At 45.1% G+C, this 12453-nt stretch overlaps 1 protein-coding gene across 1 annotated transcript in view; it reads left to right on the forward strand.

Moving 5' to 3' along the window:
- The first annotated feature begins 68 nt into the window (after positions 1 to 68).
- Positions 69 to 12453, forward strand: part of CC2D1B (coiled-coil and C2 domain containing 1B) — a 31885-nt gene continuing 19500 nt past the window's right edge. Inside the window, exons 1-8 of the mRNA XM_010156059.1 lie at positions 69 to 134; positions 2992 to 3133; positions 6935 to 7050; positions 7688 to 7807; positions 8917 to 9054; positions 10558 to 10831; positions 11322 to 11446; positions 11583 to 11658. Of these exons, the coding sequence (XP_010154361.1) occupies positions 69 to 134; positions 2992 to 3133; positions 6935 to 7050; positions 7688 to 7807; positions 8917 to 9054; positions 10558 to 10831; positions 11322 to 11446; positions 11583 to 11658 (1057 nt within the window). The remainder of the gene's footprint in view (positions 135 to 2991; positions 3134 to 6934; positions 7051 to 7687; positions 7808 to 8916; positions 9055 to 10557; positions 10832 to 11321; positions 11447 to 11582; positions 11659 to 12453) is intronic.

Here is a 12453-nt window from a genome sequence, read left to right on the forward strand (position 1 = left end):
GGGTCCTGACGCTCCCCTTCGTCTGCTCGCAGCCCCTTAGGGACAACCTCGTGAGATCGTGACCCAGCATGCTTGGCAGAAGACCTAAAAAAAGCCCTCAGGCGAAGGGCCAGGGAGCTGCAGTTGCAAAGCAGGTAAGGAAACCTTCCTCCTCCTGCTGCTCCTCAGCGTGCTCTCCTTCGCCCCTTGCTGCCGTTCTCCTGCTGGGGTCTCCCAGGCGCTTGTAAGATACCGCAGGGCCGTGAAAATACGTAAGTCGTGGGGTGCCTGTTTTCCTGCTTTCTCTTTTAGCGCGTTCTTCCTGCAGTAAGTATCTGATAGCAGCAGCGGAGGGCTCGCCGGGGAAGCCACGGTGTTGCAATGCTGTAATCGTTGCGTGAGACCGCGTGACTCATGCTCACAGTCGTTCCCTACGCCGGCTATGCTGAGATTTAATAATAACTTCAGTCTTTCTTGCCACCTGGACAAAACCAGAAATAAGACCGGAATATCAAAACCCAAACTCACGTTCTCCCATGTGTGCCCCCAAAGGTGCTGCACCGGAGACAGTTAATTTGGTTTTCCGGTATGTGGTCATGCAACAGACAGACTGATAAGCTCATGTCCCCATCCTGTAGCTGAAAGTGAGCTTAGGTGTCTGTGTGTTGGGGTTTTTAACGCTTTTTACCTGTGGGTGTAGGAAGCCTTGAGGAGAGAAACGTGATTTGGTCATGGTTGGCAGGGTAGGAAGTCAAGCAACAGTGTCAAAATTAGAAATACAGCTAGGGCAAAAATCTGGTTAGAATAGGGGAGGGAAAACGATGCAGTTAGAGGCAAAGAGTGTGTTAGAACCAGAACGGAACTGTAAAAACCTTTGAAGGTAGGATGGAGGCAAGTGACGTACAGAGGAGGAGTAAGTGGTAAGAATATGAGAAGAGATTGGAATAGGATCTTAGAATAGAGAAAACAGGCCAGATGCTGTCTTTTGGTGATTTCTTAGGGTCCCGTGTCTCGTGCTGGAGGCGGAATGGTTTAGTTAGAGATCTGTAACATCCCTGTTGCTCTAATACGAAAGATGGCGTTTTTCAGCTGGAAAAGTAGTATCTAATTTAACTCATTTGAACAAGGTGAAAATATCTTTCCCCCTCCCAAAAAAGAAACCAAACTCTAAAAAGACACACAGTAAATAAAGAATCTGATTAACGTGTTTTACTAATTTCTGATTCGATGGGGTTAGTTATGCAGTGTCTTACAGCATGGAGGATTGGTTCTCGAAACAAATACACACACGGCTTGTTCACTTGCAAATTAACTCACTTTACACTTCTTGGGCTGCGTAGTTTTACCAACTGCAGGGTTTCTGTAACCTCTTTTTTCTCCTCTATTACACGTTTGTTTAATACTATTGATCTCCTTGGAAATTGCCTTATGGAACAGAGACTTAGAACTGTGGGATTCTGTTCTTGCCTTCATTCGTCAAGGCACTCGCTTCACTTTCCACACTTGCAGTGTCGTGATGAGCAGATCACGTGCTCCTGATGCACTCTGCACATTGATAGAAGGTGTATGTCTGTTTCATAGAACTGGAATCTTTAAATGGCCATTATAAATATTTACTGATTAAATCTTTTCCTGACCTTCTTTCCATTCTATCCAAGACAGGAAGTGTAGTAGTTTTGTTTTACGGAAGGGGGATGGATACTCAGAGGGTGACTGACCGCTCTGCCCAGTGCCTTGCAGAAATTCAAGGCCAGGATCTGGGCTAGCAGACAAATAGCTGCTGGTTTTGAATACTGTTCCTGGTCCTTGGAATCGGTGTTTCTCAGCTATGTCTCACATTCTCCTTTGGGATTACAAAAGGATTCAAAGAGGGACACACAATATTTCGAGGCAGTAGCCACCAGCACCTTGATGCCTACAGGGTTAAAAAAAAGGTTGTTATTATTTATTCACGCTGGTTTATAAACTGACAGGCAGCTTCAGCTTCTGCGCTTCCCTGGGAGGCAGGAGGAGATTGTTAACCCTTGTAGTAGTGACAACTGATATTTCTGCCGAGAAGCTGAGCCACTTGGCCGTGTGAAGACCAGTAAGCCATCATGGGTTTGTGCTTTGAAAAAGCCTGAGGAAAGCTACTCCAGCTACCTCACAGCACGGATGTCACTCATTTGTGTCATGTTCATATGAAGTTCAGCATGCTTTGAATAAAAGCGTTGCTATTTCTGTGGCAGTATCTTAACCAGCAACATAAAAATGTTGCTAAACCAGCATCCTGGGTGTTAGCCTAAAGGGTGTTGTTCTCAGCCATTTCGCTGCTATTTATGTCCTTGGGCACGTTTTACAACAGTTGAGCGATAACCCCCGCTACTTTGGCACATTCTGATGTGAGTTCTTCCCAGAGATGCTGCTCCTTCGCTGATGATCTCTTCCAGACAGTTGTTTTCCGCAGTGGAGCGCGGGCCCTGCTGGGTTTGTCATGGCTGTTGTTGCCCTGTGTGTGCGCCTGCGTTTCCACGTGTTTATGATTTACAGACTGAGGTAAGGAGAAGTAGGGAACAGTTCCGTACGTGTAAATACAGCTTCTGCCGAGAGATAAGGGTGCAGTGTCCGCGTGCCAGACCGCTGTTGTGTGAACGCCGATCAGATATTTTTCAGCTTAGCTGTTACAGGAACTGCCCTGGACTTCCCTGATGGTATCTGCTTCGGGAGGCTCAGTGTAGCAGACCTCACTGTATTTTACCTTCTTACATCAGACTGGTAGATAGGCTTGATTTTAAGAAATCGTTGACTCTGTAGAGCTTTAGAGGGAGTATCTGTGGCTTATGATGTACCTTATGTCAGTCTGGCTGCCTGGTATGCGTCGTTTGGTAATGGAAGCGGTGTGCTTTAAAAAAAACACAAATAGAATCCAGAATGAATGAAAATGTTTAAATAATCCATGCAGTGTGATGGTTTTGAGTGTCGTTTCTGTTCTAACTGCAATGTTTGTTTTGTTTTATTTCTCCTTGGCTCTAGCTGGGGCTGTTTGTGGACTTCAGCCCTGAAGAGATGCTGCTGGGTGCAGAGGAAGGTGGGGATGACGGGGACCTAGAAGCAGAGCTTGCCGCTCTCACAGGAGGAAAAGTGAAAGAAGGGAAATCAAAACCAAAAGGGAAAAGTAAGTTAGAAATACCTGGATTTTATTTATTGACAACCTGAATAGTTTATTAAAGATACCTTTTTACAAATCACTGATTTATCAAAGATGCTTTTTCATCTCTGATAGAAGCTGAAAGTGCAACTAATCTTTCCTTCACTTTAAAATGTTTAAGTTGTTACTCCACCAAAATGGTAAGAGGCTTTTTTGTCTGTGCTCGTCGACGACATATGATAGCCAGCCAGTTTAATTACTAAATTAAGACAAGCTTGTTTAGCATATGAAGTCATAAAACAGTATAGTAGGTGGTAGATGAATTCAGAATGGAAACTCTGTTTCTTGTGGAGGGCGAGTTGTTTGTTTGTTCTTCTGTTTTTGTTTAAAGACTGAATTTACTGAAGGAGCATTCTGGTTTTAGTTACTTGGAGTCTGTAAGCAAAATTGAATACCCTTTTAAGAGGGAAGTCCTGGAGGTGTTGAAATGACTGTGATGAAAGGCTGAGAGAGTTGGGCTTGTTCAGTCTGGAGAAGAGAAGGCTCTGGGGAGACCTTATAGTCCCTTCCATTGCCTGAAGGGGCTACAAGGAAGCTGGGGGGGGCTTTTTGCAAGGGCCTGTCGTGACAGGACAAGGGGTAACGGGTTTAAATTGGAAGGGGGGAGGTTTAGATTAGATATCAGGAAGAAATTCTTCCCAGAGAGGGTGGGGAGGCACTGGGACAGGTTGCCCAGAGAAGCTGTGGATGCCCCATACCTGGAAGTGTCCAAGGCCAGGCTGGATGAGGCTTGGAGCAACCTGGTCTAGTGGAAGGTGTCCCTGCCCATGGCAGGGGGGTTGGAACTAGAGGATCTTTAAGGTCCCTTCCAGCCCAAACCGTTCTGTGATTCTATGACTGGAAGAATCCTGTAGCTTGTGTTATGCAGGAGGTGAGAGTGTCTCTTGATCATTACCCTTCTTAATATTTTAAGCATCTGTTAATTTTGTCTGATAGTGTTTGCATGCAGCTATGCAGTGTTTCACAGGGTTGCTGTAACCTGCTGTAAATCAAGGCTGCTGCTGAGCGGGGCAGTCTCTAGTGAGCATGCTCTACCTCTGAGCTGGTATGCTTATTTATGGTGCTGCAGGGCGAGCTGGTTCAGGAAACTGCTCTATAAAAATAAACTTCCATCGTTGTGCTAAGTTTTCAGCTGAATCAGTCCCTTGATCTGATTCGCTACCTGCCTGTTTGAACGTTGCTGTGGCTGCAAGGGAGGGGAAGGCAGCAAGTGGTTGAGGTGGAACGAGGAGAATGGGGCCTGCCCTTGCTCCAGGTGTGTGAGCAGATGCTGGCAGCGAGTGTGGCTGCAGCTCTGCAGTACTGTGCCTGTAGTGACTTCACACAGAGCAGCAGAAGTGAAGAACTTCAGAATATTCAGAAAAAGCTGCTGCCTAAACACTGTAATTGATGAGAGACATAGGAGGTGTCTTTATCTCAAAGGAAATTCTAAATCACCTCCACTCTCCCAATTTCCAGTAAACCCTTAAAGCTAGTAAGTGTAGTTGTGCTAAGAAGTGCAACAGCAGAACTTCGGCGTGGACGTAGGTTACTCGTGGTTACAACATGCAGATAGTGTTTGAGGGTGAGTCTGTGTTGTCAGGAGCTCTTGAATTGTTGCCAGGTTTTCAGGTGCTGATTTCTTCCTTGTCCTGGTCATGTCATTTAATGGGGTTTTTCAGTCTCTTTATTCATGAGAGGGATGACAGTGCAAAATTAACATTTACTGTGCCCTCTAAAGGTCTGTGTTATGGCTCATAAAACTGTCTTCCAAAATCACTTACAGCTGTTCTGTTTTCCTGGTAGAACTGGGAGTATATAGGGTAGAAGCTCGTGGAAGATGGACAGCTGGTGCTGGGGACTCCTAAGACCTGGTACAGTGTAGTGATGGGGACATGGCACATGGTGGGGGCAGGATGCAGGCCAGCACCTGGAAAGGAGGAGGGTACAGTAAGAACAGGAGAGGAACAGATCTTGTCTGGAGAGGAACAGAAACAAGGGACCCAGTACAGTATGTACTAGTGCCTGGTTCTTGGCCGAGCACAAGGTGCAATAATTTGCTCCTGGATTTATGTTCTAGAGCTCTGACTGGGGAGTGGGGAGAGTGATCTCTCCCTCTAGCTTGAAGTACAGCTTTTGCTGCCTGCATCTGTTGCAACATCTTAAATACAGGGATCTCTGCTATCTGTGGCTGATAAATGCCAGTTAGTCAGCCACTCGGATGTTGAAATTGTAGCCCCAACTTGCCGGACTGGATTAGAGCTGAGCCAGCCATCCGAAGAGGCACGGTTGGCTTGTTTGCCTCTCGTGGGGCTTTATGCAAGGGACACTGACCCCGGAAGTACCGCCAGTTGCCTTTGGATATGCCTGCTATCCTAGTTGTGGAGTTTTGCAAAGGGTTGGATATACGAGCAACACTTGCTAGAGGCACTGAAGCACCGAGATGGTCAGATTATTTGACCCGAAACAGCTTTGCACCTGGGTTAATTTCCAGCTGCTTCAGCAAATGTGGGGGATGGGTGGGATCTGTTTAATAGATCCATTTAAATTAAGCTCTGTCCTGAAATTCTGTATTGTATGCGCCATTTACTGACAGCGGTGAGACACAGGCGTGTCTGCATAGGGAAGTATCAGAGGCATTTACGTGGACAGGTGGGATCTGTGTGCAAATACCTTCACCTTTGAGAGTGCGTGGAGGAAGTTGATAGTTAAGGAAGATGTGGTTGGCACAGCATGAAGTAGAGGGAAGAACTCAGCCAGGAGGAGTTCAGGGTGAAGACCAGAAGCTTGAGAGAAATGGCAAGACAAAGTAGCCAAGAAAGATTTGGAAAAGGGAAAATCTCATGGGCATGAGACAGTAATGCAGAAAATGTGGGAAGTGTAGTTAGAGAGGCAGAAGAAACAGCACTTTTTCTGATTTGCTTAGCAGTTCTCTGTGCCAGTGTTCTGCTGCTGCTTTTGGGCTCAGGACAAGTATGATGCCTTGATTTGGAGCGTTCTGTTTTCATATGCCAAGTGTGACTTTGCAGCGGTGTTTGATGTACAAAACAAGTAGTTTCCCAAGGCAGAGAGATTTTCTTGTCTTCCTTTCTTGCTGTCTTCAAACATACTGAGCGTTTGCTGTGCCTCCTTGTTTGCCATGTTAACAGCCAGTAGTTGGGCTTACGGCCTGTTAAAATGGATGTTAATGTGCCTCACCAGATTCAAAGGGTAAATATGTACCTAGTTTAACGTGGGATGGAGAGAGTGACAATCTTGTGCTTGAGACTGTGGATTGAGAAAATGGATCTACTGCTGGAGCCTCCAGTGTAACGCAGACAAAACTCCAGTGATTTAGTTCGTTGTAGTTTGACTGGGAGCTCTTAGAGCTAGCACTGTTTATGGTAAATGCCTCGAACTTTTCTCTGATCTATGGCTGAATGTGCTGTTGTATTACACAGTAATCATGGTGCTTATGGGTTTTGTTCTAGTTCTTTGTATTAGTAAACAGACATTATTTCTCCCTGAGATCCAATTTCTGAGCTAGTTTATCGGGTGCAGTCATTGTCCTTGTCTTGTTGCCTGCCTTGACTGTCACTCTCTGACACACTGCTATTGCTTTTTTCCTGGCTGTTCACTTCCCTGGTCTTTACCCTTTATATATGAAGTACTCTCATTGTGTGGCCCTACAAGGGGAGACAAGCGAAGTCACTGTTCTCTTTCAGCTGGTAGCAACTCCTGTAGAATTTATATCCAGTGACTGCATAAGTGTAACCAGGGCTTATGGCTCCTTGTGGTTTCTTTTTACAGCTCCTCTGCCCATGGATCATATTGAAAAGATGGCTGCAGAATGTATGAAAGATCTGAATGAAGATGAGGAGGAAGAAGCAGATGATGAAGACTTGGAGAAAGATACAGACCTGTTGGTATGCAGAACTTTGTTAGCATAAAGTTTTAGTATGTCTGTGTTGGGTTTTTTTTAAACAGAACTGCATTTCCTAACTAACAGTCGTATATATGAAGGTCTTGGAGAAGTGGAGGGAAGAATGGGAATCCTATTCTGTGTCAGCTGGTGAAATACAGCCAGGCACATTTTCCTTCAAGGATGCCTGTCACCATTTTGCTACTGCTTCAAGTCGTGCTTGGCCCGAGAGAATATCTCCCAAGACATTCTTTCTCATTTCAGAGTGATCTAGTGGTCAGGATTTAGGGAAGGAGTGTTAAGCAGTGGTTTTTACTGCTTTTGACTTGTTGATGGATGGAAATTACAAAGATCGTTGAAACCCAAGTTTGAAAAGGCTTTTCTCTAAATGTAACCAGCTTCGGTTCTCCAACCACAAACTTGTGTGGTGACCCTGGAGCTGCAGTGTGTCTCTCGAGTGGTATCTGGCTTCCTGTTGTGAATACAAGTGGAACCAATTTCATTTTAAAATTAATTTTAAAAAAACCTGCCAGAATAGATGATGTTTAAACTGTTTGGGTTCAGCGTCCTTCAAAAGACTTGATTTTATTTTAGAAAATAGAAAATTTTGAGGAAAAGCCTTTTGTTGGCTTTTACTTTAGGCAGAATTACAAGAAGTTCTGGGGGTGGAAGGTGACCCAGGAAGATGCGAGGATGAAACGATAGCAATGGAGCCATCCGCAGCTGAACCAGAAGATGAGCAACCTGCACTGCAGCTGCAGGTAGGAAAGAGCTTCGTGTTCCTGGCAGTTTTGCAGAATCACTGGTGTCACACAACTTGTATGAGGATTGCAAACAAGGATGTAGAGAGGTCCTTGTCCTCCAAGGAAGGAAGAACTGCGCTGTGGCTGTCTTCTCTGTGCAAAGCAATGCTGTGTTGATATAGGTGAATTTTTTGCTTTGTTCAGAGGATGATTTTTAATGTTAGCATAGAGTTGAGGTGGTAAACAGTTGGAATCAAGCATCTCTCGTCCCTTATTATACATATGAGCAGGCAGACTGCAATTCAGGCTTCCATAGTTCCTGTCTTTCCCCTTCAGAGTATTGAGCGGTGTGCTGAAATCGTGAGACTTGTTTATAGCTCAGCATCTTTGACATCTCTGTGGAATTTTTCTCAATAGCATTACCCTTCTCAGCTTAATGTATCAATCCTCCTGCAGTCAAATCCTTTGTTCAGTTACCACCACGTTTGGTTCGTGTGCTACATGTTGCAGTGCCCTCGTGCCTTGGGCCCGTTAATAAATGGGTCTGAGAGCGTTTCTGTAGAGATAATGGCAGTAGTGACATCAGTAGCCATCTAAAAGGTCTCTCTAGCTGTGGGGTGTTTGTGAGTAGCTACTCATAACTTTGTTTAGGCTGCTTTTGTCACTGAACTAATCCAGGCTGTAGGGGGAAAAAGCTTTTACAGTAAAACCAGGTTGCAGAAGCCCAGAAGGGAGTAAACTAGCATGTTTTAAAAATAAGAAAAGAAAAAGTCAAGATTTGTGCCAAAATACCTCTTCACACCCTCTGTTGTGTGGTGTTTGAGAGACTTTACTGTTCTCTTCACCTACTCCCTAACCACATGGCTCCAATTACCCCGCGACTGTGAGTTTTCTAAATATCTCCACCCATTTTTCTCTATTAGGCCTTTGAGGGAAAGCCCAGAGGTGGATCCAGGGACTGTTAGTGTGGCACAAGTGCTCCTCTGTTTTAGAGACTGTTTCGTCCTTGCGCTTTCGATTAGCAGGCATGTGTGTGGAAGAGGAGTATTTGTTTTGCAGTGCTGTGAGAAAACTTGTCTAGTTGGATGAAATAAGTTTTCTTGATTTGTTCTATTATTTTTTCTGAGACCACCTCACTTCCTGCTGTTACCAGTGAACTGCAACAGACAATAGAGAAGAGAATTGCTAACTATAGGGCAGCACTTTCCAACGCAAAGGAGTCGGGTGAGAGTGCCAAAATACGCCGATACGAAAGAGGCCTTAAGGTAAGTTGGGTTCATCAGGGATGTGAGTGAAGGGGAGGCCAAGTCAGTTCTCTGAGGGGTAGCTCAGAGTGTTTCCAGATGTGTGAATCTGTTGAAAGTGGAGAGAAATTCTAATCTGCTGCCTTGAGTTACTTTGAAAACATCTTGTTACTTACCACCAATCTGATGCAGCAAATGCACAGATACAGTGTAATTTCAAATGCCTTTTGTGCCCCAGCTTTGTTTCTGTTGAAGGTGACTAGCAGTAGCTGGGGGCAGGGTTTGTGGTGTCAAACCCACCCGTCTACATCTGAGTTTGACTGTGCTGACTGTTTGGTGTTACCTCAAAGCAAGGTTTAGGAGCTTCCCTGGCACTTACACCTTCCAATGCCTTCCCTTAGATACTAAACCTCTACCCAGTTCTGTGAGAGAAAGGAAGGCGCTACCTTTCCCTGAGTGTGCTGGCAGTGCTTTAAAGTGAACAGAATGGGATTTTTTCATTAAGGCAATTAAAAATTGCAGCACGGAGCGGCTTGTTCAGCTTTGCATGTGTTCAGCCAGGTGGCGTGCTTGTGGCTGGTTGCTGGGGCTTGGCGATGATTGCAGAGGGCCCTTATTTCCCTCTCTGCTTTCCCCTGGGCTCCTGCATCACCTCTGACAGCAGCCAGCGCTCTGGTCGAGCAAACGCTTGATAGCTCAGCGCTGTCCGCTGCGGGGAGAATGCAGTGTCTCACCAGCTACCAGGTGTCTTGGGGAGCAATGGAGGCCAGCCCCAGGGGGGAAAATGCACAAGGAAGGAGATGTCGCTGTGTGTCTGCTGCCTCTGAAAGGAATGCGCGTGAAACCGCCTGACCATTCAGAGGGTGAGAGGGATAGGCAAACCAGCTTATTTCACCCAGTAACGAACCCGAGTGTGCTGTTTGCCACTTCCTTTATATTTCAGGAGAGGGAGTTTCCCTGCGCCTGAGCAGTGTAACTAAGGATAATGGACTTGATCTCACTTCACAGTTCCTTAATTAGCAAAACGACATGCCAACAACTGATGCACAGTTCTCTCTGGTACTTAGTGCCTGGAGCTGTGAACTTTGATCTCCGTGTTTAATCCCATGTCCAGTCATTCCGGCATCCCACACCTGGAGGAGAGAGCTGTGTGGAGTTGCTGTACTGGTCTGAACCCCAGTAAGACATAAGATCTGCCTACAGTTGGTACAAATGGCTTCCTTGGTGCCTTTCTGTGACAAAGCTGAGTGGGCCACATCAGCTGTCCAAGAATTGTAGGTGTTGAGGTACTTCCAATTATGTAATTTGGGTGACAAGTCCTTTGCACTGTGTTCCTCTGATAATGGGACGCTAGTGCTGAAGTTGGCCTTGCGGAAGAAGAGGGAGCTGAAGAGCAGCAATCCGCAGGGGTGTGCGGAACAGATCCCATCATGTGTGAGGGAAGGAATTTGTGTTTTAATGATTTGGTACTAGGATTATGTTGTTTGAAGATGCGTACCGCCTTTGCTGTTCCATCTCTGCCAGACGCTGGAAACCATGCTGGCTGCAGTGAGGAAAGGCAAAAAAATCAACGAGGAAGAAATGCCACCTCCTGTTGCAACAGGAAAGAGTTCTTCTCACCTGTCTCAAGCCATGGGAATGGAGCTAGAGAACTCAGGAGATGCAGCCAGTGCCCTGCCAGAGAATAAAGCGGAGTCTGCTGCAGATGATGAGCAGAAGAGCTCTCATGAGGCAGCACAGCATCTGGAATCGGAGTTGCTACAGGGTCATGCTGCTTCTAGTCCTACTGTGGAAACAGGTACCGTGATCGGGGAGGATAAGCAGTTGCACCACTATTTTAATGCTCGGTGTCTGTATTGTGTAGCCAAGCGCTGCTTTTGTTGGATCTTCCCTGCTGAATGTTTCAGACCGTTGTCAGTGGGATGCTGAATTTCTGGCTGTGGAATGGGTTATTGCGACGGAGCTCTCACATGCACTGTATCAGTATCTTTCACTTAACTTTCCCTGTGCCTCAGTTTCTCCTTCAGTATTGTGATATGTGAAATTCCAAGCCTTAAAAAAAAGATGTCTTTCAGTCAGTATCTCAAAACTCTTTTTTTTTGAATTGGGAAAAGTGGGATTGTTCTACCTGGTAGGACTCCTGGAGACTGGGGGTAAAAAGGCATTTGTTAGAGGGCTGCTTGGTTCACAGCAGAAGAGGACAGTTGCGGGTTTGAACAGATGGACATAGCAGGGGCTGCACATCTGGCATGCTCTCTGTGAGTCTCAGCATTGTTTCGTTCTTGCAGATCCCCAGAAGAGCAGCACACGAGCAATACTACTTATGAGGCAGAAGGAGTATAAATTAGCAGCTCTCAAAGCCAAGCAGCAAGGGGACCTGGAGAAAGCAAAGGAATACATGAAGGCAGGCAAGGTATGTGCACCAGAAATCTGAATGCTAAACGTGCCCTGTGCTGTACCCACGTGCACAGTGTCAGATACTCATTGTGGCAGCTAGCAAGTCTTGGGCCTGCTAGAATAAATCTTCTGTTCTGTTTTTTCTGCATTAGAAATTTAATGTGGTGTTGGAAGCTCTGGACAGCGGGCAGCCGATAGACCTCCAGAACATGCCTCCATCGCCTCCGGGTAAGGTTTGTCTTCCAGAAACCCTTTTAGAAGCCTCTGTATGCTGTAAGGGTCGGATTCTGCGTTTGACTGCAAAACTGTGAGAAAAACTGAGGATGACTTAGGTCTGAGGCTTGCTGTGTATTCAGATTCTAATCAAGAGCAAGGAAGAAGAATGAAGTATCGTTATTTATATTGAAGTTACTCCCTCTGAGTTACAGGTTCAGGTAACAGGCAGTATTTGAAGTGGAAAGGAAATAAGGGTAATGGCACATTCTTAAAATATACTGTAATATTTGATGGTCTTATGTGTTTCAACTGAAATTTGTAATGTTCAGATTAAGAGATTAGCAAACAGACTGCAGTGCAGTAAAGTCTAAATCTTAAAGCAATTTATCAGTATTAGAGACACTGATAATTGGGAGTTGGTTGTTTTTTTTAAATAGATCCAGTATCACCACCAACAAATAATATTTGTTTTGTGCAACTCGGTATTTTAGGCAATTTACTTTAGTAGATTATTTTATTCTAATAAAATAAATGACAGATTATTTCAATAAATCATGAGATTTATGACTCCTGAAGTTATAAACTGAACACCAAATGGCATTACAGAGAAACTTCACCCATGATACAGTCTTGCCTTAAAAAGTGCAGGATTTTTGCAGCAGATATTTTTGTAGTTTTCTGAAATAACAGCTGTTATACAATGCCAGAAACTTGGGTGTCAGAATAGATGGTATTACTCGCTTCCCTTTTTCAGCACATCTTTTGTTACTAGGGTATTTTAGTCAATTAGCAATCTTGTTCACTCTT

This window comes from Eurypyga helias, unplaced genomic scaffold (genome assembly GCF_000690775.1).
Source record: "Eurypyga helias isolate BGI_N326 unplaced genomic scaffold, ASM69077v1 scaffold3837, whole genome shotgun sequence".
In the NCBI taxonomy this organism is placed as follows: Eukaryota; Metazoa; Chordata; class Aves; order Eurypygiformes; family Eurypygidae; genus Eurypyga; species Eurypyga helias.